Source organism: Sphaeramia orbicularis, chromosome 9 (assembly GCF_902148855.1).
Source record: "Sphaeramia orbicularis chromosome 9, fSphaOr1.1, whole genome shotgun sequence".
NCBI lineage: Eukaryota > Metazoa > Chordata > Actinopteri > Kurtiformes > Apogonidae > Sphaeramia > Sphaeramia orbicularis.
Genome location: NC_043965.1, coordinates 40,125,515 through 40,152,564, shown reverse-complemented (window position 1 = coordinate 40,152,564; position 27,050 = coordinate 40,125,515). Strand labels below are relative to the sequence as shown.

General features: G+C 36.2%; 1 protein-coding gene across 2 annotated transcripts in view; it reads right to left on the bottom strand.

The window, feature by feature from the left end:
- The window catches only part of slc4a5a (solute carrier family 4 member 5a), a 146,669-nt gene that overhangs the window by 99,261 nt on the left and 20,358 nt on the right, over positions 1-27,050 (bottom strand). For both annotated transcript variants that reach the window (XM_030143885.1, XM_030143884.1), the window contains exons 2-4: positions 20,873-20,931; positions 16,187-16,405; positions 2,483-2,612 (exon numbers count right to left, since the gene is read on the bottom strand). In XM_030143885.1, the coding sequence (XP_029999745.1) occupies positions 2,483-2,612; positions 16,187-16,405; positions 20,873-20,930 (407 nt within the window). In that variant the 5' untranslated portion in view covers position 20,931. The remainder of the gene's footprint in view (positions 1-2,482; positions 2,613-16,186; positions 16,406-20,872; positions 20,932-27,050) is intronic.

The following is a 27,050-nucleotide window of genomic DNA, read 5'->3' as shown; positions in this document are numbered from 1 at the left end:
CTCTGTTAACATTACTGACAGGAAAAATCAAACATCTGCTGTGAAAAAAGGTATTTTTTAAAGGTAGTGTCACACCGCATCATTTTGAGTTTCACAGTCTGTTGTTAATCTGTGTGTGTGGTGTATCAGATCAGGGATACATTTACTGGACACACTCGATCTGATCAAAACCTGCCCACAGGTGTAAACCTTTACACAGATATAACTGTCATGAGGACAAGTTTCACAGACATAACAACTTACAGAAAATAAAAAATACTTCCCTTTGCTCTCACAAACTACAACATGTTTTCTTTTAAATGAAGCCTCATACAGGTTTCACAGTTCTTTGGCTGAAATGTGCTTTTAATTCAGCTTTGCCAAATGTGGAAAAATGTGATTGTAAAAGGTTTAACAATGTTCCTGTATGCCTTTAAACAGTACTAGAATACATGCATACAAATGTGGTACTATCCAAGGTGGTGATACGTCTGTTTTTGTTAAAAATCTATGGACAATTTCTAAATGTGTATGTCTATAAATCTTAAATAAATAATAAAATAACAATATAAATCATATCCTTAAATGTAATAAACTAAAGCCATGTTTTTTGAGATATCAGGTTTTGAGGTATTTGGAAAAATTAGAACGACAGATGTAATTTTACATATTTGTTTAATCCCTGATAACTTGAAAAATCTAAACACCAGAATTTTAACCCATAAAGACCCAGTGCTACTTTTGTGACAGTTCCCAGATAAATGTTTGTCTCTATTTAACCTTTTATAAGTGATTTATCACCATTTATTATAACATTATCCTCTATATTTTGCATTTTTCGCTGTAAATCACATAATTTCTATATTTAAGTTAATTGAGTTGAGTTAATTCAAAGGTTATTAAAGCAAAACTGAAAAAAATGAAGACAAAATTACTTTTTCAGTAAAAAACAAAAAACAAAAACATATGTCTCCATCCACTGTCATTGATCCAACTCCATTCCAAAATAGTTTTTTCCTCAATATTTAACTTTTCTTATAGGATTATTTACCACCATTTACTCTAATATTTTGCTCTGTGTTTTGCATATTTAAGTGAAAATCAGATATTTTCCAGTATTTAATTTAGTGATCATGTAGATGTTCACTGAAGCCCAAATTAAAGTTGAGGGCTATTATATCAAAAACAAAGAAATTGCAGAAAAAGATAATTTTCAGTCAAATATATCATTAACTGAACACAAACCAAATGTCTCCATCCATTGTCATTGATCCAACTCCATGGGTTTTACTGGTGAATCAATGTTGTAGAGGATGACAGTGTTTCCATGGTAACTACAGAGCCTCTGAACGTCCAAATGGGTCATATCTGATGACCATGAAAAGATGACAAACTGTATTTTACATCAATTATTTACAAGTATTGATAGAATTAGTGGATCAACAGGTATTAAACAGTTTAGATCAGTAGATGGTTTTGGTCGGTGATGGATGTTTGGATCTTTAGGGGTTAAAGTTGAGGGTAATAATATCAAAAACACAGAAAACTGAAGAAAAAGTGACTTTTTCAGGAAAATCTATCATTAACTGAACATAAACACAGTGTCTCCATTCACTATCATTGATCCAACTCCATGGGTTTTGCTGGTGAATCAATCTTGTAGTAGATGATGGTGTTTCCATGGTTACTGCGGAGTCATATCTGATGACCATGAAAAGATGACAAACTGCATTTTACACCTATTATTTACATGTATTGGTGGGAGAAATTAATCAACAGGTATTAAACATTTTAGATCAGTAGATGATTTTGGTCGCTGGTAGAGGTTTGGGTCTTTATGGGTTAATTTAATTAATCAAAAATATCAAATGAATGTTTATTATTTGAGCCTAGGTTAACCTTATTATACTTGAGGTACAATATCAAGGAGGTAATTGTTTGAATGTGAATTCTTTCATTTTTCCTCTTGCTTTTTATTGCTTTGGTTTACTTCTATTGTTGTCTTTTATTTTATTTTGTTTTAAATGTCGACTATTTGTTGTTTTCACACTTTATTTTATTTTGTACAACTCCTTGTAACTCATTAATAAAATAAAGTTTATGATAATATGTGTAAACAATCTGCGCAGTATCTGTAAAAACTCTAGAGTGAATTTAGATTTCCATGTACCTCTTAGCTTCTCACGGGCCAATCCTTTTTATATCTCCATTATTATTCTTTTATTTTCTTCACAAAATGGATATAATGTGTGCTACAGTTGTCCATTTTAGTTCCATTTTTGGTTCTTGCACATTTTCCATGAAGATTACTGAAACTGGTTTGCTTTTCTGTCTCTCTAAATTCAATATCTACTGTGTATCGCAACTGGAAAATTCTATCATCAGCTCAGTGTGTTAAGGGATCTATTTATATGTGTGTCTGTGGTGAAATAACACACTTAATGGCACAGACATTATGTTCTGAGGACTGTGACTGTGACTACATTTGTGTGAGTGCATTGACCTGGCGGACTCCTTCCACTCCAGCTCGTCTCCTTCTCGTTGCAGAGTGTCCATTTCGGTGAAAAGTGTCGGCGTGGGCATGTCGTCATCTTCACTCAGGATGTAACGTAGTCGTTCAGCTGCAGGAGACACTGAATGAAAGAAGAGTTTGTCATGGAAGAGTTTCTGAGATTGGCTGCAAATTATAGTTCTGCATTCACAAAATTAAGGGAAATATGGAGGATTTATGAGCAAAATGAAGTGCAGCCCCTGTTAGAGTTTTATGATTATATATGATGTTTTTGGATTTATTTTACCCTACAAATGATAAAGTTTGAGCTCATTTTACTTACAAAACTTTTTGCACTTCAATCTACAGCAGGGGTGTCAAACTCATTTTAGTTCAGGGGCCAGATTCAGCTAAATTTGATCTGAAAAATCTGAAAAAAGTAAAATAATAACATGATAATAAATAAATAATGTCAACTCCAAACTTGTCTGTGTTTTAGAGCGAAAGAAATAAATTTACATTAGGAAAAGGTTTACATCTACAAACTATCCTTTCAAAAGATGTGAATAACATGAACAAACGGAAAAAAATAAGTGTAATTTTAACACTATTCTATCTCAGTTTATCGTTTACATGTGTACATTGTAACTTACAAATACACAAAATATTTAGTAACAGGCATAATATGGTTAAAGTTACACTCATTTCTCTTAAGAAATTTCAGGTTGTTCATATTTGTTCAGGTTATTCAAATTTTTTGTGAAATTACAGGGTGGGGAAGCAAAATTTACAATATTTTGAGGCAGGGATTGAAAGACAGTGTATGACCAATTAGTTTATTGAAAGTCATGAGAATTTATTTGCCACAAGAAAATTGACATAATAGAAAATGTTTTTATTCTATGTGTCCTCCTTCTTTCTCAATAACTGCCTTCACGCGCTTCCTGAAACTTGCACAAGTGTTCCTCAAATATTCGGGTGACAACTTCTCCCATTCTTCTTTAATAGTATCTTCCAGACTTTCTCGTAATAGTTTTGCTCATAGTCATTCTCTTCTTTCCATTATAAACAGTCTTTATGGACACTCCAACTATTTTTGAAATCTCCTTTGGTGTGACGAGTGCATTCAGCAAATCACACACTCTTTGACGTTTGCTTTCCTGATTACTCATATGGGCAAAAGTTTCTGAAAAGGTATGGATAATAGTGTTAGGTATGATTATGACATCAATATATGTTTGGTTTCAAAACAATTGACGTAGTGCCTGCTGAGAAAAAACAACTAAATGTTCATTGTAAATTTTGCTTCCCGACCCTGTATACTTTGTTTTGGTGTAAATACATGAAAATATTTACATTTACAAAGAGAAAAATTTGGGGTTGTCATTATTTATATATTATTATGATCGTATTTTACTGGTCCTGCCCACTGGAGATTGAATTGGTCTGAATGTGGAACCTGAACTAAAAGGATTGTTAATATTTTAGAGTAATTTTTGCATTTCACAAATTCATCCCAAGGGCCGGACTGGACCCTATGGCGGGCCGGATTTGGCCCCCGGGCCACATGTTTGACACCTGTGATCTACAGCATTACGTCATATTCAATAAGATTGCCTAACTCATACACAAATGGACACAAGTTTTGGGACATGTTGAATTCAGGTGTTTCTTTTCCAACAGGGGTCTGGGATACAACACAATAATGACAAATATCATAATATCTGTGTCATAATACTGGAGTGCTCAGAGCGTTTGTGTGTGTTTGTGCATGTGTGTGTGTATCAGCATGATTCTGACAAATTGAGATGTTTATACCTGGCCAACTTGGTACCTACAGTTGAGGAATAGTCCTGTCTCCACATTAAATATCTCGGCAAGTTGATAGGACCAATATTTTTGGAGATATCAGTCATTTTGGAATACAATTGCCTTACAATCACGGAAGCAGGACCACGCTGCATGACATGATATGAAGGTAAAAACAGGAACATTTACTAGCTACAGCCCCGACATATTGGTATCGGGGTATCCTGCCCCCTCAAAAGAAAGTTTGCAAAGTTTCAGGAGGTATGGAAAAGATAAATGAGCTTCATATAGTGGAATTATAGAGAATCATAAAGAGGCCTGGCCCCTAGCCATATAAATGAGATGCTAGTTGACTACGAGTCAGTATGCAGCCTTAGATCCTCCTGGCTGTTCCAAAGTCGAGGCTTAAATCTAAGGGTGACCGGGCCTTTTCCATCAGGGCCCCTCGACTTTGGAACAACCTGCCTGAGGAGATAAGGCTTGCGGAAACAGTGACATCTTTTAAATCACTTCTTAAAACACATTTTTATAGATTTGCTTTTATGTGATGTTTGTCCCTTTGAATTTTTCATTTTATTTTATTTTTTTTTTAATTTGAATTTTATCCTGTTTGATTATTAATTTATATTCTCATACATGATGTTGCTTTGTCTCATTTCTTCATTTTTGCATTGATTTGACAGCATCATGTTACGTTCTCCATGCTCTCTTTACTCCGATTCACTAAATTTATTCTAAGTGTCATGTTTTTAATAATAATAATAATAATAATGGATTGGATTTTATATAGCGCTTTTCTAGACACCCAAAGCGCTTTACATTATTGATCCATTATTCATTCGCTCTCACATTCTCCCCCTGGTGGTGGTAAACTACATTTGTAGCCACAGTTGCCCTGGGGCAGACTGACAGAAGTGTGGCTGCCAATTCGCACCTACAGCCCCTCCGACCACCACCAAACATTCATACGCATTCATACACCAGTGTGAGTGGCACTGGAGGCAAGGAGGGTGAAGTGTCTTGCCCAAGGACACAACTGACTGACTAGGATAGAGCGGAATTTGAACCGCCAACCATTCGGTTATTGGACGACCCGCTCTACTACCTGAGCCATTTGTTGTACACATCTCTCTTATTGTGTTGCTTCTGTTTTAGTGTTTTTACTTGCATCTTATATCCCGCTGTTGTGCCCTCTGCTTTGTCTGTCAAAGCACTTTGTAAACTTTGTTTTGAAAAGGTGCTATGTAAATAAAGCTATTAAAGACTTTCAAAGGAATTAGTAATGCCTGTTAAGCTTCAGGGAAACAGGAGACTATGGTATTGTCTGTGCGCACTAGTAGTTTTATATTGAGATAAATATCATTACATTGGTTAGTTTGGTTTAAATTGTTATCTTTAAGCTCATTTCAACCTTGAAAAAAAAAAAAAACATAACTAAAGGTGGCCTAAGACTTTTGCATGGTGGTGTATCTAAAACAAAAAAATTATGAGATCAGAAAAGACAGTCCTGTTTTCAGCTTTGAGACAATGCATTTTCCACAGAATCCAAGAGGGTTGTTGGAGACTTGAATCTAAATCAATCACTGTATTTGGAGTAGCGTTGTAGTCAAGACGGAGACCAAGATACTGCTGAGCCTGACGGGTATTGAGACCAAAACCAGACTGAGAGCAAATGAGTTGAGTCCGTGACAAGACCAAGACCACAAAAAAATGACCGGTCTCAAGAATTACATCACTAGTGGACTGTAGAGGGCTGGCATTGTCTGTTGAGAACATTTCTACAATGAAACATGTTTTTAAAATAGATGCATCTGACTGGTTGGATTTGAAGAGGGTGTGTAATAAATAATGATACTATTCTGTGACGATGCGTCTTTTTGTACAAATCCAATTGAGACCACTATGCCCGAGACCAAGACAAGACCGAGACCAAATGAGTTGAGTCTGTAACAAGACCTAGACCCCAAAAAATTGGTCTAGATACCGGTCTCGAGAACTACATCACTAATTCGGAGATACAGGCAGGAAGGGGAATAAAAGGGGTAACTAAAGGTATCAGATAAATGTTGATGAATTAAATACAATATTTGCCTCTAGGATGAATAAAGTAGAAGTATAACAGTATATAAAACGGATTTGCATGTGTATGTACCTCAAATTCATGTTTAAAAAAAGTACTCGAGTAAACATATGTCATTACTTTGACTTCCTGACTATTACCATGTTAAGAAGACAACTGTTCTCATATGTAAATATTGTGTGGGAGAGTGAGTGAGTGAGTGAGTGAGTGAGTGAGTGAATGCCTCATATATAAATGCAACACTGGATTATCAAATTGTATGGTATGCCCGTTTTAAAGGATATATAATATTTTTATGTATGGTATGATAGTTTTAACCCTTTCATGCATGGTGGTCACTACAGTGGACAGTTATTCTTCAGCTGTTCTCTTATATATTCATGGATTTTGTTGTTTTAGTTCCATTTCAGCCAACACAGTGGACACTTATGCATCATTCCAAACATTGCAATTCATGCCATTACTGTAACTTTGTGTTCTTGATAAACCTGATCTGCAGTAACATGTTTGGGTGTAAATGAATTGCTTGTTATTGTTATTAGATTGTAATTAACCTTTTTTCTTTTTTTTTTTTTACAAAAGGTTTTTTTTTTTTGCATATTATCTCCATGAAGTGAGTAATGACTGGTATTAAAGTATGTTAAAATGTGAGAAAACATCAGATTAGCAGCATTAAAATTGTTTTTATTTCATAGTTTTCACACAATATATCAGTAAATGCATGTTTCTTTGCTTCAAAAATTAAAGGCATGGTGTCCAGCTGAGTGGACATTTTTGCAACTCCATGAAAAACAGGTTCATAAGAAAATTTTCTTTAGGCATGTTTTTTCATGCCTTAAGAGGGATGTAAACACTCAGGAAAAACAACCTTGATAAAGATTCTTAGAATTCATGCATGAAAGGGTCAAATGATGTATATTTTACATATATTATATTTTTATGTATGGTATGATCATTTTAAATTACGTATATTTTATACTCGTACTGCAATGTTGAGGAAGAGCCCAACCAGGGACTGGAGTTGAGAATTGGCACTAGCTATAAACTCTATATGCATCACATCAGCTGCAAATTTGTAAATATGTTTGACTGTCCCTGTCAAATAAATAAATACATACATACATACATACATAAATTAATAAATAAGATGATGCATTTGTGTTTTTGTGTGCACTGTGCAGTCCTATCTGTGAACATAATGTGCTCTGTACTGCAGCCTTCAGCAACACAAACAGGATGTCGCAATTATACGTGGAGGTCAAACCAACCCCACCCGTGACATGACCCATCCTGTGTCACTTATAAAAGTAGATGAAAAAGGAAATCTCTAATTGTGTTTTCACTCACATTCTACACAATCAGCTGTAAAGTATGCCTTTTACTGTATTTCTTCTACAACATTAACTGCAGTTTTAGCGCCTACACTATATGATTCAGTCAATCAATCTCATGTTGACTGAGCTGCACTTGAATCCATTTCACGGTCGTATGCCTCGTTTGTGGAGGCTGTCATGGACCCTATGTTCATACCCTCCGCCGCGGGGCAATATCCTCCCAGCAGCCACCATGCTGTTAACCTATAGACTGATAGGCGCAGTAATTACAGTACACAGGGTGTTTCTTTTAACGCTGCTGCCAATCAATGGTATCGATGCGATGCAATGACAGAAACTGACAGAGGATTCCACTTATGTGAATGAGCATCTGCAACTGAATCCAACACAGAGTCAAAAAAAATTCCATTGAATTAACATTCATAAGGTAAAGTTTACAAGCTTCATGCAAATCCATGTAGAAGTAGCGCCACTGGCCTTTAATCTCTGAAATCAACAAGTACGGAGAGGAAAACAAAAGCCCAGGCATCATCAGAGTCTATTTTCCTGCGCCCATTCTCTAGGTTGTTTACTCTCCACCAGACATCATTTTTTTCTCGTCATTGTCCCTGTTGTAATTTCCTACTCCTAATAGCGCTGATGCATTATTGATATTCATGTGCAGGAGCTCATACTCTCGTCTGTCGCCTTACGGCTCGATGCACCACAATTTGGATTTAAGGTGCAAAGACACTGAAAGATACAGCAGAACGTTCCACTGTTCGACTCCTTTCTCCAACTTATAACAGAAACAGAACTCTTTCAGGCTGCGTTTCAGACTCCTGCTGTTTTATTGCAATAAGGAAGTGGAATGAACCAAAGCAGATAGTTCAATGTCGACATACAGGGGTTGGACAAAATAATGGAAACACCTTAAAAAATCAACAAAATATGATTTAATATGGTGTAGGTCCGCCTTTTGCGGCAATTACAGCCTCAATTCTCCGAGGTATTGATTCATACAACTTGTGAATTGTTTCCAAAGGAATTTTAAGCCATTCTTCAGTTAGAATACCCTCCAACTCTTTTAGAGACGATGGCGGTGGAAATCGACGTCTTACTTGAATCTCTAAAACTGACCATAAATGCTCAATAATGTTGAGGTCTGAGGACTGTGCCGGCCATATGAGATGCTCGACTTCATTAGAATGTTCCTCATGCCATTCTTTAACAATTCTAGCTGTATGGATTGGGGCATTATCATCTTGAGGTGAAGGTGTTTCCATTATTTTGTCCAACCCCTGTAGAGCGCAACAAAATTACAAAATATACAGCCTTGCCACAAAAAAAAAAAAAAAAAAGAAAGTTACACATGCAATATTTGACTGCACCACCTTTGGTTTTGATTACAGGAGACATTCACTGTCACATCTTTTTGTCACATAATGCTTATGGAGTGTCACAGCGAGGTTCAGAATATTCTTTCCATCCATGGTTCCATTAATTATTGATGATAGAGAATCAGACCGCTGCATTAAGTCTTCATCACTTCCCAAATTAGAGTCTGGACTTTATGGAGGCTAATCCATGTGTGAAAATAATTTCTCATTCTCCCTGAACCATTCTGTCATAAGCCTGATGATCCTGATCAGTCCTGGCATTGTCCAATCTGTATGACGTTAAAAGGCGGAGACACACCAACCCAACTGGGGATCGCCGCCAGAAAGGTAGCCAGACTGATCAGTCGGCTCCTGTCTCCCCGACGCAGTCAAAAAAGTGTGAAGAACACACCAAATCGACCACTGACTTCAGCGAATGTTCTACGCTTGCGCGAGACATAAAACCTGAAAATGACAGAACATCTCTCTGAACACAGAGCTCGCTGTTGTCAGTCATTGTTGTCAGCAGAGAGTGTTGAGTAGTCCAGAAGGGTTGTTGTTGTTGTACTTGTTGAAAAGATGGCTAGTAATAAGAATATACAGGAGGTTCTCGGGTTACGAACGAGTTCCGTTCCTACGCTGGCGACGTAACCTGAATTTCCGCGTGAGTCGGAATTAACCCTTTGATACCCCCTAAATACCTAATACTGGGTGGCTGGAGAAGAAGGAGGAGAGGCTGTGAGAGCTGCTGCTGGGGAATCCGGATTATCTGGAGGGGTAGCAGGTGCAGGATCTCCTGTAGACGTTGAAGGTACGGGTTCTACTGGCCTCTCCACCTTGCTGAAGTACTTGGAGATGTCCATCTGGAAGGAATCTTCCTCTTTTCCTCCCAGATCTCACGGTAGCACCGTACACTGTCCATCACTCCCCTTGAAGCTTTCGAAAATCGTTCCATATTGGAATCCTCTGCGGACGAGACTCAGGTGTCGTAAAGTCAAAACAGCGTAGGTCGAGTACCGTGTAACCCGAGGACCTCCTGTACTGGCGTTGTCAGTGCTTGGGCTTCTTCTTGTGGAAGAAGAAAGATGTCGCAGGCAAAAACTAAGGAGAAGTCGCACTATGCTAACAATGCTAACAGTGTTCACTTCATGGAAGGAATGAAGTCCATAGTCAACACTGACTGGCACTCATTCAGATACAGTATGAGCAGTGAATGGACTATTATAGAACACAATAATAGTGTGAAGTAGGGGGCAGCCAGGTGGCGGCTCAGGTGGTAGAGTGGGTTGTCCAATAACCAAAGGGTTGGCGGTTCGAATCCCACTCTATCCTTGTCAGTCTGTTGTGTCCTTGGGCAAGACACTTCACCCTCCTTGCCTCCAGTGCCACTCACACTGGTGTATGAATGCGTATGAATGTTCGGTGGTGGAGGTGCGAATTGGCAGCCATGCTTCTGTCAGTCTGCCCCAGGGCAACTGCGGCTACATATGTAGTTTACCAACACCAGAGGGAGAATGTGAGAGCGAATGAATAATGGATCAATAATGTAAAGCGCTTTGGGTGTCTAGAAAAGCACTATATAAAATCCAATCCATTATTAAGTGCCTTGGCATAGCTGTATTCACATGGAAACTTCTTGTTCACTGATTCACTAGTCAAGAGCTATCCCCCCAAATGCTGAATCAACCAAAAAGACTGGTGACAGCATTAATGATGGTCGATCGCTCAGAACACACCAACCAGACTCATGTCACAGACCTCGCCAGACATCCCGACAACGTCCGACCGCCAAAAATCAGGTTGGTGTGTCTTCGCCTAAAGACATGAGAGGACACTTACTGCATCAGTTCGAGTTAAATAAAGAGCCTGGAAAAAAAACAGTAACTGCCTGGAGTTAACTAAGTAAATAGTTCAGATCCTTCCCTGGGTCAGCGCGGCAGTGGTTCATAATGTTTGAGCTGGAACAGAATATTTAACTGATGCAGTCAGTGTCCTCTCATGTTTTAACGTCATACAGATCGGACAATGCCAGGATGGATCAGGATCATCAGGCTTGTGTCAGAATGGTTCAGGGAGACTGAAACATCATTTACACACATGGATTAGCCTCCATAAAGTCCAGACTCTAATTTGCAATGTCATGAAGACTTGATGCAGTGATCTGATTCTCCATCAACACGTGGTTCCAGGTACAACAAACCCTGCCCCTTGCACATATTGTAGCTTATTTTGGCATTGATCCAGCTGATGTCATCATGTCTATGCGTGTCTATACCTCTATATATGTGGCAAGTTTGAAGTCCGTTGAAACAAAACTGATGTTTTTATAGACATTTGAAATTTCACCCATTACAAGCAAACTAGTGCACTGACCCGTGGGCATCCATAGGTTCTACATGTGGTAGTTTTTATGCAGTTGTGTATTCATGCATGCTGTACCGCACTGGTCCAGCAGTCACCGCCAAAGCGTTCTGGGCATATCAACCCAACTGTAAGGCTACTGTATTCCAAAATGACTAATATCTCCCAAAATATTGGTCCTATCAACTTGCAGTTTTCACTACTGTCTTCCTTGACCAAAAATACATAAGTGAGCCAAACTGCAGCAGTCAGCTCTTTCCGGATTTTGTGTGATTCCCAAGACACACACACACACACACACACACACGCACATAGAGGCCACTTGGCTTTTATAATATAGAAGGGAGAAGAAAAAAGATTTTAAAAAATTCATTAAAAATTTGAACTTTGACCTACTTTTCCCAAAATGTAATGAGATCTACTCTGGGTCACTGGCAATCTATAAACCAGTTTGGTATGAATTCAATCAATAGCTGCGCTGCTAGAGTGTTAACAAAGAAACCAACCAACAACGACATATATATGTATTTATATATATATATATTTTTAACACCATTTTCTTTGTTGTTTTTTGTTTTTACTTTTTGCAGAGTTCTTGTGATTTTCCTTTATTATTTTTTTTTTTACTGTGTTTTTATTGAGTTTTGATTGTGTAACTGCTTTGTTCAACATCCTAAATCTCTTATTGATGTACATTCTGAGCAGTGGCGGCTGCTCGTCTTTCAGAGAGGGGAAGGTCACTGTCGACTTACATAAAAAAAAAAGTGTCAAGTTATTTAAACATAAATTCATCCCTCCGTTCCTTTTTAAGAAAATAGTCAGTGACCTTATCGTACCAAGTAAACAAGAAAACGTTGAAATTATGTTAAATTGATGCAAGGAAGTAGAATGAGTGTGTTTTATTTACAGTGCAAGAAATTCAGTTCCAGTCAGTCCCATTGAAGTGCATGGACGCGGGCGTTTATGGGCAAATGCATTGACCATAGATCGTACGAGAAAACAGCGCAACGGGAATGTATGAGAAGTGAACAACATCGAGTCTGTTGATTTTTTTTGTGATAAAGCTGATTCTGAACGAACTCGTCTTTGAGATGAGTTCTAACACATTTGTAGTCAATGAAATGTCAACACAACCGTACATATTTGACCATTTAATTTTCGTTTTTTTAGGGGAAGCCGGGCTTCCCTTGCAGTCTATGAGAAATTGCCTCTGATTCTGAGTGACTTATTCAGTAAAAACCCGTCAAACTTCAATTCCTCTTTTGTCTTTTTCTGTTATTCCACCTGTTTTGACCCTAAAATGTATGGTAAAACAAAACCACTGAAGAAAAGGAACACAAACACATACTCACAGCAGCTTTTATGAACCTGAAACAGACGACAATTCACAGCAGCATGTTTACCTGGAATAATGTCTCAGGGGTTAAAGGGTTAATGTCAAGAGAAGAAGAATTTGACGTGAGATTTTATTTGTTCGGTTCATCCTCATCCTCCGTCTGATCTAAAATGAAGATGATGGAAGAGTGGGTGTAAAGGAACCCATTTCTTCTTTGCTTATTCAGTCATGACTCGGGGATTTGATTATAATCCCTCCCGCGCCTATACTTCCCACGGATGTTCACTTTCACTTTACATTACAGGAGTTTAAGACACTTGCTGTCATTTTACTGCGAATTAACAATCCTCTCCAGTTAAGACATCATAAAAAATGACACTGCTTAGAAAAATAGTGCACACTGAGCCATTAGTTTGTGTTTGTACAAAGAATTTCCACAAAAAACAAGATTAAAATGATTAAAATGAAAATCCAGGACAAACAAAACCCCCATTCTCTTGTGTTCTGCTAGATTTGAGAAGCCGCCTCCTGTTCCTCAGTTTGTTTTCAATGTTTGCACTGTGACGGTCCAAATTTCCATGTTGCATAAGTCATAAAACATTGTGATGTAAAAATTCCTGCTCATATCTTCCCTTTAAACTGAAATTTTACTAGAGGACAGAGAAACTTTTCCACCTCTACAGATGAATGTGACACATCCTGACACCCTTCAAAGAGTCAGTCTGCACAGTGACACTTGAACTTCACAGTGAATGAACAAGAAGGAAGAGTTGTTTTGACCGGAGGAGGGTTTTAAGATGTTTTTACAAAGAAACTTTTGAGAGCAAAGGCAACCAAAAAACACTGCATAATAAAAACAATTCAAGTAATAAATGACAAGACTTCACGTCACCTCAGATCTGCACTGCAAAAATCAAAATGTTACTGAGTGTATTTTTCTCATTTCTTGTCAAAAAATCTCATCACACTTAAAATAAGACATAATCAAAATCTGCCAATGGAGCAAGTGAAAATTATCTTGGTAAGATAAAAAGGAAAATAAGATTTTCAAGACCTATTGTCTAAAAATAAGTTCTTATATCTGACTTACAAGTTACTCTTTAGGTGACTATGTCTTATTTAAAATGTGATGAGATATTTTGACTTGAAATGAGAAAAATACACTTGGTAAGATTTAGATTTTTGCAGTTTGGTCCTGTCATTTTATTGAAGGGTCCCTATATTCACACTAATATTCCAATCATTATCCAATTTCTGGAGTTATCTAATTATTCTAGTGATCATAAACAGGATAATCTGTTTTATTAGATAACAGCAGTAATCTGATTATGAGAAATCAGATTAACACGCCTGGATTTCTCCTCAATACTCCAATGTCTTTCTACATGTATACAGCTTAATCTGATTTATTTAGTTCTTTTGCATCTGGTTACAATTGTTAAGATCTAATAATTAACAAGCAAATAATTTATTTTGTACAGTACATTAAATTACCATTAATTTAGTTGGTTATGTTTTCCTTTTTTGGGGGTTAGTTTCACTTCTTTATGTTTTTGCTTGTTTGTTTGTTTGGTTGTTTGCATTTTTGTTTTTTTCTTTTTCCTATACTGAATGCAGGGTAGTTTAATTTGTTATGTAAGACCAGCATTAATATAAGCATTATGCTTCTGCCTGGGCCTTTCCAGTCACGAACCTGCTGGTATTGTTTGTAGTGTTGACAGTGGTTGTATTATGTAATGACTGAATAAAGAATTTCATCATCATCATCATCGGCTGCATGTGTGTAAAAACTATTAAAATCATAGAAAACAGACATGACATAGTCAAATGTGAGCAGAGGTCAATGAGCCTGTTTACATGACCAAAAAAGTCAAACAACTGGGAGTAATCAGATTACTGTAATAATCAGATTTGATGCGTTTAAATGCACTTATGAAATGTGATAATCGAACAATCCAGGTTTAGACGCTCCAGTCCATTATTGGATTTCTTTCAAAGTATGTGAATACATAGTGATGGTAGATGCAAACTTCCTGTTGTCTTCCACTCACATTTTGAACTTCTGTTTTCTATTTACATACGCAGATATAAAAGAATCAGATTAACCTGTATACATGCAGGAAGACATTGGAGTATTGGGGAGAAATCCAAGTGTGTTAATCTGATTTCTCATAATCAGATTACTGCTGTTAACTGATAAAACATATCAGATTATACTGTTTACATCAGTGTTTTTCAACCTTGGGGTTGGGACCCCACGTGGGGTCGCTTGGAATTCAAATGGGGTCGCCTGAAATTTCTAGTAATTGATAAAAAAAAAAAAAAAATTAATTAAAACTTACTAATGAAAATATACATTATATAGCCTAAATGTTGTCTAAAATTAATGTTTCTTTGCAACATATTATAGCAAACTATTACACCACAGGTGTCAAACATGTGGCCCGGCGGCCAAATCCGGCCCGCCAAAGGGTCCAGTCTGGCCCTTTGGATGAATTTGTGAAATGCAAAAATTACACTAAGATATTAACAATCATTTTAGTTCAGTTTCCACATTCAGACCAATATGATCTAAAGTGGGTCGGATCACTAAAATACTATGGTAATAACCTATAAATACTCACAACTCCAAATTTTTCTCTTTGTAAATGTAAATATTTTCATGTATTTACACTCAACCAAAGTACAATTTCGCAAAAACTGAATAACCTGAACAAATATGAACCACCTGAAATGTCTTAAGAGAGAGAAGTGCAATTTAAACAATATTATGCCTGTAAATGATAACCTGACGCATAATATTGTCAAAATTGCACTTATTTTTTCAGTTTGTTCATGTTATTCACATTGTTTTAAAGGATAGTTTGTAGATGTAAACATTTTCATAATGTAATTTTACTTTTTTCACACTAAAACATAGACGAAAGTTTGGAGTTGACATTATTTGCATATTATTATGTCATTATTTTACTGGTCCGGCCCACTTCAGTTCAAATTTAGCTGAATGTGGCCCCTGAACTAAAATGAGTTTGACACCCCTGTATTACATGCTCAAAAACAAATTAATTTTAGCAGAAAAATGTCTCCGTTTTGAATGTCTGGGGTCGCCAGAAATTTGTGATGTTAAAACGGGGTCACAAGACAAAAAAGGTTGGGAACCACTGGTTCTGAATAATCTGATTACTCCAGAAATTGGATAATGATGGGAGTATTGGTGTGAATGTAAACAGAATGCAAACAGATGATAACAGGAAGTTTGAGTCTACCATCACTAAGTACATTCGTACTCCGAAAGACACCCAATAATGGATTGGAATGTCTAAACCAGGGTCTTTTTCATTTATCGTATTTCTTAAATGCATGTATAGGTGTCAGATCTGATTATTACAATCATCTGATTACTGACAGTTGTTGGGTTTTTATGGTCATGTGACTTACTTGTGCGGTTGATGTCTGCCAGACTGTGATCGTTTGAATCCATGAGTCCTTCCTCTATGTCTATGTCTTGGTATCGGTCGTGGTCGTGGTCTTGGTGTCTGTGGTGGTCGTGGCGTCTGTCCCTGTCCAGGTCAGACGCCTCACGACTCGAGCGCCTTCGCCGGCGTTTCCGTCGATATCCTCGAGGCACGGGGACGCCGATGTAGATGGACTGATGGTCTGTGGAATGGAAAAGTAATGGTTTCCAGATCAGTGTTTCATTTTCACAAACCATCACAACCCCATTCACTGTGATAAATGAAAATAGTCCTGACACATTTTCTGCTATTTCAACATGATTTTATGCTTGTTTTGAACAGCAGAACCATTTCAAAGACACATTTGATAAATCGCAAGTTGGTTTATATAATGAAAACATAACAATGGGACAAAATTGAAGCATATAGTCGGCAGGCCCTCAGTTTTTCCTTATCGGTACAACAAATAAAACACAGACGACACTGGCCTGTACTTTATCAACATTCATTACTGTTAAAACCACACTTAGAAAGAAATGAACTCATTTGGTGACACAAATTAAATTTCCGTCATCCAGTTTTTGTTAAAGGATGTTCTACATCAGTAGTTCCCACACTTTTAATTTCAAGACCATATATATAATAAACTTGGTCACTCCTGATACAATTACATCATGAATTGCTACAAATCTATATTTTCACGTCTCATCTACTGCTAAACCAATATTAGGGTGGTCCAAAAACATTTTTTTAAGATTCTCTGGATTAGAACCCTGCATTTGGTTCCATATCTGGCCAAATTACTTCGGTCCAAATTTTATGCAAATTAATTAATATTTAGAGGTTGCACAAGACACGTGAAGATTGCTCTATATACTATAACAGAACTAGCCAAATGAATAAGGCATATTAGAATAATTTGTCATTTTATTCTCAAAATCAAACTGCAACTCGCATAAAAATGTTACTTAGAAAGTCCAGCAACCACTGTTGCTTTATTGAAATTACAAAAAATTTTTCCTGTGTTCGTTGACAACTTGGAGCAAGTACTGTTTGTGATCTTCATTTTTTGTTCGGCTACAGTTGAAGTTTTGAATAAGCTCCACCCCTCTTTCAGCAACATCATTGACAACTTTTCTGGAATGCACAGTTTTAGCAGCCTTCTGAAAGTCTGCATCATCAGCCTAGTCTTCTGGAGGAATTCTGAAGAATGTTTGTGGCAGATCCAAAGTTTCAAAAAATGCATGGTGCTGGTGGTGACAAAATCACTGATCTGCTTCCCTTCATAATCTGCTTGAATAAGGGCATTCCAACACTTTAGTGGAACCTCTGAACCTTCATTTTCCATCATGTTGTGAACCATCAGCTGCTTCTGCTCGTGTCATACCAGAGTTGAAGAATGCCAGGTCAACCAATTCTTCACTCAAGTACCACAGATGTCGGCTGAAAGCTGTTGAGGCTGCTTTCTTGACAACTGAATTTTCATACTGTGACAGCTTTTTAACCCCTTTAGCCCTGTCAGCCCACCCACGGGCCGAAAAAATTATATTAATATTCATCTACTATAAAAATATAATAAATCAGGACAATGAATGTTTTTTTCAACTTTTGTTCAAAGTTTAGACCCTAATGTTAATAAAAGTACATCAAAAGTGTATTTTAGTGCAAACTTTAATCTTCAAACATGATTTTTAATCTTTGTGGGATGAAATATACGCTATTAAAAATCTTTGACACGAACAATTAATTTATGCATATCGTCGTCAATCCAGCTGAAAAAAAAAAACAGGCGAGGATAAAAAATTCTAATTTCTCTTTTAGTTTGTTACAGTTTACTCAGGCATAGTAATAGATACAATATTTTAGACAATGGGAATAGATTCTGTGAGGTCTCTAAATGTCCATAGACACCAAGAACATCCTTATGAACCTTATTATTGTGAAGTAATTCTTCATTTACTTTGTGTAACGGATAGAGTTTCAGGTTGTCAAGTTTCTATGGCAACACAGTTGTTTATTAATCTGATTATTATATTTTAGATTTTTTGGGTTAATTTTATTTTGCACTTCCTTATTGAAATATCTGATTTGTTGTAATTTAAGTTGTTTTGTAAGTCAAATAAGTATTTGTAATAAGTAAGTTCGTCCTGGTCAAAGGTCACATACAGTCGTGTGACCTCAACACGGAAGCGAAGGACAACGCGGGAGGAAAGGACAGATCTGGCGGGTCCGAACAGAGAGAACTATACCCCGTCCCATTTTTCTGTTGGTTGACCAGGCGAACACGGTAACAGTGACTTGTAATTTATGTTTACAGTGTTTTGTATGAATGATATTTGGGTAAAACATTGTTTGGTTTTCTGTTTGTATTTAGTTTTCACGGTGTTTCACGGTGTACCACCTATCTTCTGTGAAGAATAAACTTGCTGTGGACATCAGTACGAAGCGTGGACACATTTAATAACCAGCAGTTACACTTTGGGTATGTCTTTTTAGGTGTTTTTCCCCTGAAAATATGGTCAGGGTTAAACAGGTTAAGGAATGCCAAATCATTTGCAGGGGCTTTCGGTGGTGATGGGGCTTCAAACCATGCTCTGATGTAGAGGCTTTGTGCAACCTCTAAAACATCTCCTTTTTCTTCCAAATTTTTTTCCTAAATCATCTTCTGAATGCCAAAACCTAATGCAGGGTTCTAATTGAGGTTATCTGAAACTTTATTTTTTACCATGATTGTTGGACCACCCTAACCACTAATGATCAAATGTACTATCCTCCTGAGACTCAGAAAAGTGAAAGTTTTGCCTTTGTTTTACATTCAACAATTGTCTTGATTGGACACTGCATAATGCAACAGTTTTTTCAGATACATTTTAAGATTATTTTTATTTATTTTATTAATTTTTTTAATGGAATGTCCTTTGCATTGGACAGCATTTTTTTTAAGTAAAACTGTGAAACTTTTGTCCCCTACAAAGGACAAAAATGCATTGCTGCATCTCAGGAGGATATGTATATTCGCGCAACACCAAAATAATGTTAACAATTCTAATACTGACAAGTAACAACATCAACTAATAGACACACAACCCAAAAACAGACAATGTAAATGCTAGCATACACAACAAGTACGGCCAGGCACAACAAACCCCACCCCTTGCAGATATTTCACTCATTATAAGTAAATGGGAATATTTTAAAAATTCATAAAAAAAATTTGGACTTTCACCTACTGTTCCCGAAATGTAATCAGATCTATTCTGGGTCACCGGCAATCTATAAAGTCAATTTGATATGAATATAACCAATAGTTTTGCTGCTACAAACATGTGAAATATTTCAGAAATTATAAGTAAATGGGGGGAATAAAAATTTAAAAATTCTTTAGAAAAATTAGAACTTTGACCTTTGACTTTTCCTAAAATGTAACAACATCTATTCTGGGTCACTGGCAATCTATAAACCAAATTTGTTATGAATTCAACCAATAGTTTAGCTGCTAAAGTGTTAACAAACTGAACCAAAAACAATACCCCTTGCCTCTCTTTCAGGGTGATAAACATAATTTTCACGAGTCAAAACTGCCTTTGTGCAACTAAGGTCACCCTTCTCTGTTTTCATACGGCCTTGGCGAGGTCAGCAGTCAAACTCTACGAAAATAACCTCACATTATTATCATTATTAGATATTTCATGTTGACAATTTGCAACCCAATAAAACCAGCCTCACGACCCTGAATTTGAGAACATTTCCTGTCGATGATTACACACACATACATGCAGTAAAAGAATGAATGAATGCAAAACTGGAGCGCCAACATTAGCAAAATTACGGTAATTTACTTAAAAAAAAAAAAAAAAGAAGCTTAAGTGAGAGAAGTTTTCTAAAACAAGCAGCTTAAATTAATATTTGGTGAAAGGCCTCAAAAAAGTTGATTGACAGCCAATAACACTGGCATACGTTTTAATGAGATTTTTCATTAATTCTTCATCCACAGAGGAGGGCTTCCATGAATGTTAAACCACTTTAGCAAATGTTGAATAAATTATGCCTCACAGCTCATGTCTGCTTCTTAACAGCCGCTGCGTTCTGTGTTGGCACATTGACGAATAAAAAGCAAATCACGTCTATTCAGACTCAGTCAGTCCTGTGATGTAGGGCTGGCTCATATGATTCCTGTTTCGCAACAAAAAACCTGGATGATGTGAGTCTGATCATCTGCAGGCAATTAAAGCCTTGCTGTAAAACTAATTGAGCACAGAACTCCATGAGGAATAACTAGACAAGAGGGAGACGCAAACCAATATTGGAGACGTGGAACAAAACAGGCCAAGAGCAGAACCTTCTTACCTGCTGCTATGAAGTGTAAAGGCAGAACGAACACAGACGCACAAACATAACAACACACACAACATCCAACCCCGAAACTCCATAACGCAGAGCTCCACAAATGCTTTTATGCCAATTTCCCCTTCTAATTTGCAGCTCATTAAGAGCATTCACCCACACAAGCCCTCAGAACAAATTAGAAACAAAGAGACAAATTAGACTCTACATGATTTTGTGATGAATATACGATCCCATGATAATAATAAAGGAAAAGACAAAAGTAATAACTTCATATCCTGTTAAATCAAGAGGCGTACAACATAAGGAAAGTGCACACACTCACCCTCCTCTTCCTCATAGCGAAGGTGAGAGATGCCCATCCCTCGGTCTCCATGATCCATCCTGATGAAGAGAAACAGACGCCGTTTTTGACCATGTTTTTATGTACAAACATAAATACGTTTAACCCTTTTATGCATGAATTATGAGAGCTTCAATCAAGATTTATTGTTTTTTCTGAGTGTTTGTATTCCTCTTTATGAAAAAAAAAGTTACTGAAATGTTTTTATGAACCTATTTATCATGGAGTTGCAAAAATGTCCACTAGGCTGAACACCATTCGTTTAATTTTTGAAGCAAAGAAACATGTATTTACCGTCATACTGTCTGAAAACTATAAAATAATTTTTTTTAAATGCTGCTAATCTGATGTTTTCTCACATTTTAAAATACTATAATATTAGCTAGTACTCAGATCATATGCAAAAAAAGACAAAACAAAAAACAAAAACAACAACAAACTTTTTGTTTTAAAAGAAATTGTTCATTACGGTCTAATTGATTTACACTCAAATATGTTAGTGCAGATCAGGTTTATCAAGAACAGGAAAGTTACAGTAATGGTATGAATATCAGTGTATGGGATGATGCATGAGCGTCCACTGTGTCGGCTGATATGGAACTAAAACAACAAAATCCATGAATATACAAGAGAACAGCTGGAGAATAACTGTCCACTGGAGTGACCACTATGCATGAAAGGGTTAAAACATGGACACACAAAAACACAACAGCAACGTCAAATATATTTATATATTTCTTGGAATTATTTACAACGAAGTTAATATCAGAGAAGGTAAACATTATATTTAAGTTAATCCATAGCACCATAAACACTATATGGATGAAAATATTTATTATTTTTTATCATGTCAGTTGATGTCAATAATTACCACGATTAATGTCAAATCAACTTTTCATTCCAGTTTAGAGGCTGGTATTTCTTCCTGACAGAGAATTGAAGAAACCAGCCAGTTACTTGTGGTTTAAAAAGATTATTTACAATTGGAATGTGTTATTTCAGAAATCTAGAGATAGTGCATTTAAAACAATTTTAATGATTTAAAGAAAAAAAAAATGTGTTTAGTAAAGTAGATGATAGATATGTGACAAAAAACAAAATTAATCCTGAAGATGAAACCCTTGAATTCAATGTGTCTCAATCCTTTAGTCCATGTAATGTCATATCATTCAGTGCATTTTAGTTCAGGAGCCACATGCAGCCCAATATGATCTCAAGTGGACCGGACCAATAAAATAATAGTATAATAGCCTATAAATAATGACAACTGACAACTTTTGTCTTCGTTTTAGAGCAAAAAATGACATGACATGATGAAAATATTTACATTTACAAACTATCCTTCCACAAAAAAGATGCAAATAACCTTAAAAAACTGACATTTCTTCAGAAAAATTAGTGTAATTTTAACAATATTATGCCTCAACTTATCATTTACACGTGTATCACTGATCAGATCTACAAAGGCACAAAACATTTGGTAACAGGCATTATATTCTTAAAATTATATTTTTAAAATCAGTTGATTTTCATTTACAAACATATTCTCGGGCTCCTCCCATCCTGCCTCTGTACTTCTATGTGGAAAAACCAACAGTATGCTCTGCGTTCACAGAAAAACATACTAATGGTGCTTCCTAAAGTCAGAGCGTTTTCAATATGCTGTCCCCTCTGCATGGAATGTCCTGCAAAACAACCTAAATTTATCTGAACTTGTTACTATAAGTGAATTTAAAGCTATTTTAAAGGAGCGTGAAATCAGTGAGCTTGATCAGTGTAACTATTTTTAAACTTGCACAAATTATTGTTTTGTCACTATCGATTTTAAGTTTGTTTTTTTTTTATTATGTGTTGATTATGTTTTGACTGTCTTGTCAGAAACTGTGTTATGCTGCTTTTCTTGGCCAGGTCACTCTTGAAAAAGAGATTTGCAATCTCAGTGAGGCTTTTTTACCTGGTTTAATAAAGGATATATATATATATATATATATATATATATATATATATATATATATATATATATATATATATATATATATATATATATATATATATATATATATATAGTCTTAAAATGTTGGAATTTGGAACTAAAATAAGAATAATTTCAACAGTATTATGTCTCAGCTTATTATTGCAACAACTTACATATCACAGTGGATTTACAAATGCAGAAAACATTTAGTAACATGCAGAATATTGGAGAAATTCAGATTGTTCATATTTGTTCAGGTTATTTACATTATATCGTTAAAAGGATAGTTTGTAAATGTAAATATTGTCATAATGTTTTTTTTTTTTTTACATTAAACCAAGAAAAAAATTTGGAGTCTTTATTTTTAGGTTATTATGCTATTATTACCCCACGGTCGGGGGTATTGTTATCGTTTTGTCATCTGTCCGTCTGTCTGTCCATTCAACGACATAACCGTATTATCTGAAGAATACATTGATGTATCTGCACCAAATTTAAACTGTGGATGCATCTTGGCATGGAGCAGAAGAACATTGAAAATAGGTGACCTTGACCTACTTTTCCAAGGTCACCTGGCCTTTTGCAGTTATAATAGCTGAATACTTTCAAATATAAATATGTATGTAATAAGTTTTACACGAAGACAATCTAATCTAAATTTTAGGGAGGTAACTTTCAACAGAATTTTACACTATATTTGGCTGAGGGGGATTAAAAGTGTGCAGCCAAGTTATGTCTTTACTTGAGATCCTAATTGATTAGTATCTGGCCTCTAAACTAAAACCACTTCGACACCTTTAACTGTTAACATGTTTAGTGTAATTTTTGCACTGACGTGTTTAACACTCCTGATTTAATGGCTCACCTTCCTCTCTCAATGTGTCTTTCACTGATTTGTCACTTTATATATCCACATTTATGTGCACATTTTAGTTACAATTTTTATTTTTCTGTGAGGTCACTCGCAGAAAAGTGATTTTCAATCTATGAGGATTTCACTTGATTAAAGAAAGGATATCTGTATTAAATATTGAATGAGTGATATTAGACCAGCTGAAAATGCTGAATAACAATGCCTCTATAATTCCATGAAAACGTTCAGTGCATTGTCTTGCTCTGAGATGTAGTTTGTTTTGCTTGATCCCCCAATAAAAACAAGACAGAATTAGTGGACCATCACTCACACAACAGTGGGTCTACTTTTATTTCTAAAATATGAATATGATGCAAACACTGGATGTTTTTTTCACAAACCTTAACAAGATCTTATTCTGCAACAGATTTGATCAATGTTTTATTCACTTATGCACAATATGTTCTGAAAGTTTAGAAAGTTTAGAACATGAACAGAAATCCTGCTGAAACATGTGAACTATAAAAGTCCATACAGTTTAATAAATGTAATAAACTTCATTAAGGTATCACTAACATGCAATTTTAAAGACGTCACTTCCCTAAACAGAAGGCACCATATCAGGCTAAAGAAGACAATGTGATCTACAAGAGAAGAAATACTTGATAGCAATTCAGAATACTATTATATTATACTATGCAGGCATTTCAATTAACTGTGGGAATGTAATGTTTTCCTTTAAAGAAAAAAATAAACATTCCCATCATAAACTGACAGATTGGAATAGATGCATGAAATACATCAAAATAACATTTAAATAATTCTTAAATAAAACCTGCACCTATCAATACATGTGTACATTTTAACATGCTGAATATCAGATCAGGTGTACATTTTTAGGATTATTAGTAGTTTTTTTCTTTTTACATTCGTCTTCTTATGTATTTATTTATTTACCTTTTTTTAACCAGGAAAACCTCATTGAAATTAAACATCTCTTTTTCAAAAGTGTACTGGCCAAGACAGGCAGCAGTACTTTTTTTTTTTTTTTTTGGGTCATTTAAATTTTTATTGATTTTATCATATTTTCAGTCCTTTACAAAACAGGACAAAAACAAAGTGGAAAAAAAGAAGAAAAAAGGAAGACAGAAAATAAAAGAAAACAACCCACAACTTAAAAAGGCAGCCACAACCCCCCCCCCAGCACCCCCACAATTCTTATACACATATATACACACACTTACAGCATATACATAAACACAAACACATACACATACTGTCCACCAGCCCCTTTCCCGCACCTTCTCTAAGATGTTGCCCTTGTAATATGAGCCATAAACATTTGTCATATTTGATTATTTTTATTTGAAACCTCATTCACCCTGGAAATCCTATTTTCAAAGGCAGTAGTCTCTGTCATGAGTTTAAGCCACTCTGTAAACTCTGGCCTATGTGGGCGCTTCCAGTTATGCAGAATAAGCCTGGCAGATACCATAAGACCTGATACTAGCAGTAGCAGTACATTAAATACAGTCTACTCTCGTTAAACCGCCCGCCGTTATACCGCCATTTTCGCTCACCGCCGACCAAAACCATTGCACAAAAATCCCCAATGCATTATTCCATTAGCTACCGCCATTTCCGCCTATCGCCATCCGCCAGCCCAGTTCCATGCACAAACAACACTTATACCATTGATTTCCCGACCGTTATACCGCCAGCGTGATTGCCATCGAGTACACATAAATTTTAACGATGCACTGAAACAAACGCGCCAGACGCTGATCGCGACAAGCTACGAGTAGGTCTACGGAACGGCCACCGTTCATTTATCGCAGAACACTCAGTAGGTCAGGATGTCGGGAAGAGGACGTGGGATTAAGCCAAAGCCTCAAGATGATGGGGTGTCCTTTCCCGACTCGGTATAATAATGCTTAAAATGTTTCCCCACTTTAAATGATCCCTTACAACATAACAGAATCAAGATTTATTTAGAAACGCAATTAGAACGGGTTAACGGAGGCAGCATAGACATCATATAGTAAAGACATGCACATTATGGACGCAACCCGTTGTAACGCCATTTTCGCTATACCGCCAATTTGGCCGTGAACGGAAGTTGGCGGTATAACGAGAGTAGACTGTAGTTTCAAACAGACACAAGCTTTCATACATAAAGAGGAAAACCAGTTTTCAATACATCAAAACACAAAATCAAGTCAAACCTTCCAAAGTCAACTTTGCTAAAAGTTGCAGCTTGGTGCTGAACATTGTCCTGCGTACAGCACAATTTTACTATTTTATGACTATTTTACTGCATTTACTTTTGCATGAAGTTCAGTTCAGTGCAGCTGAAATAACAGTACATGTTGTAATAAATGTATTGTGCTGCTGTCTTCATCTGACAGCCAGCTTTTGTCTGTACTGTATGTGTGCATTATTGCTGTACACCAGGGATACAAGCCTCCAGCAGCAGCTGCACCAGCTCTTGTTCACTGACCTGCATGTTGGTTTATAGATCAATGGGAAAATAATTAAAAGGCCAGGCCAAGCTAATGGAAGTGTGCATAATTAAAACAAATGTGAGTGTAACCTATTGCACGTGGCACAAATTCGCACATTGAATGCCACCAGCAAAGTTGTCAACCTCTCTGTTCCTGGTGGAGAGAGAAGGCAGTGACTGCAGGCTACATGCAGCCTGACACTGGTATTTCATCAGAAATGTGACTGAAAACAAATAACTCCCATGATCCCACAGTACTTATTACTATCAAGCTGACTATTTAGTTTTGTTATAGTGAAATCCCAGAAATTACATACTGTGCATTTAATTACAATTACAGAGAAATGTATCATCACAGGTCTGTGTTTTTATGAGCTCAAAAAATAAGGAGTTTAGAGGTACATGAGATATGTGTATGTGTATGATGCACTGCAAAAATCTAAATCTTACCAAATGTATTTTCCTCATTTCTAGTCAAAATATCTCATCACACTTAAAATAAGAGTAACTTTTCAGTGAGATATAAGAACTTATTTTTAGACAATAGATCTTGAAAATCTTATTTCAAGAAATCTTACCAAGATGATTTTCACTTGTTCTATTGGAAGTTTTTTTTTTTTTTTTTTTTTTTGTTGTTGCTTGAATCAAATAAAAAATTATTTCATTAAGAAGCTGTTATTCTCCACTGAGAATCTCTGCATCACAAGTTACTCTTTAGGTCAGGGGTCTCAAACATGCGGTCCGGGGGCCAAATGCGGCCCACCAAAGGTTCCAATCCGGCCCCTGGGAGGAATTTGTAAAGTGCAAAAATTCCACAGTCTTGAATTGA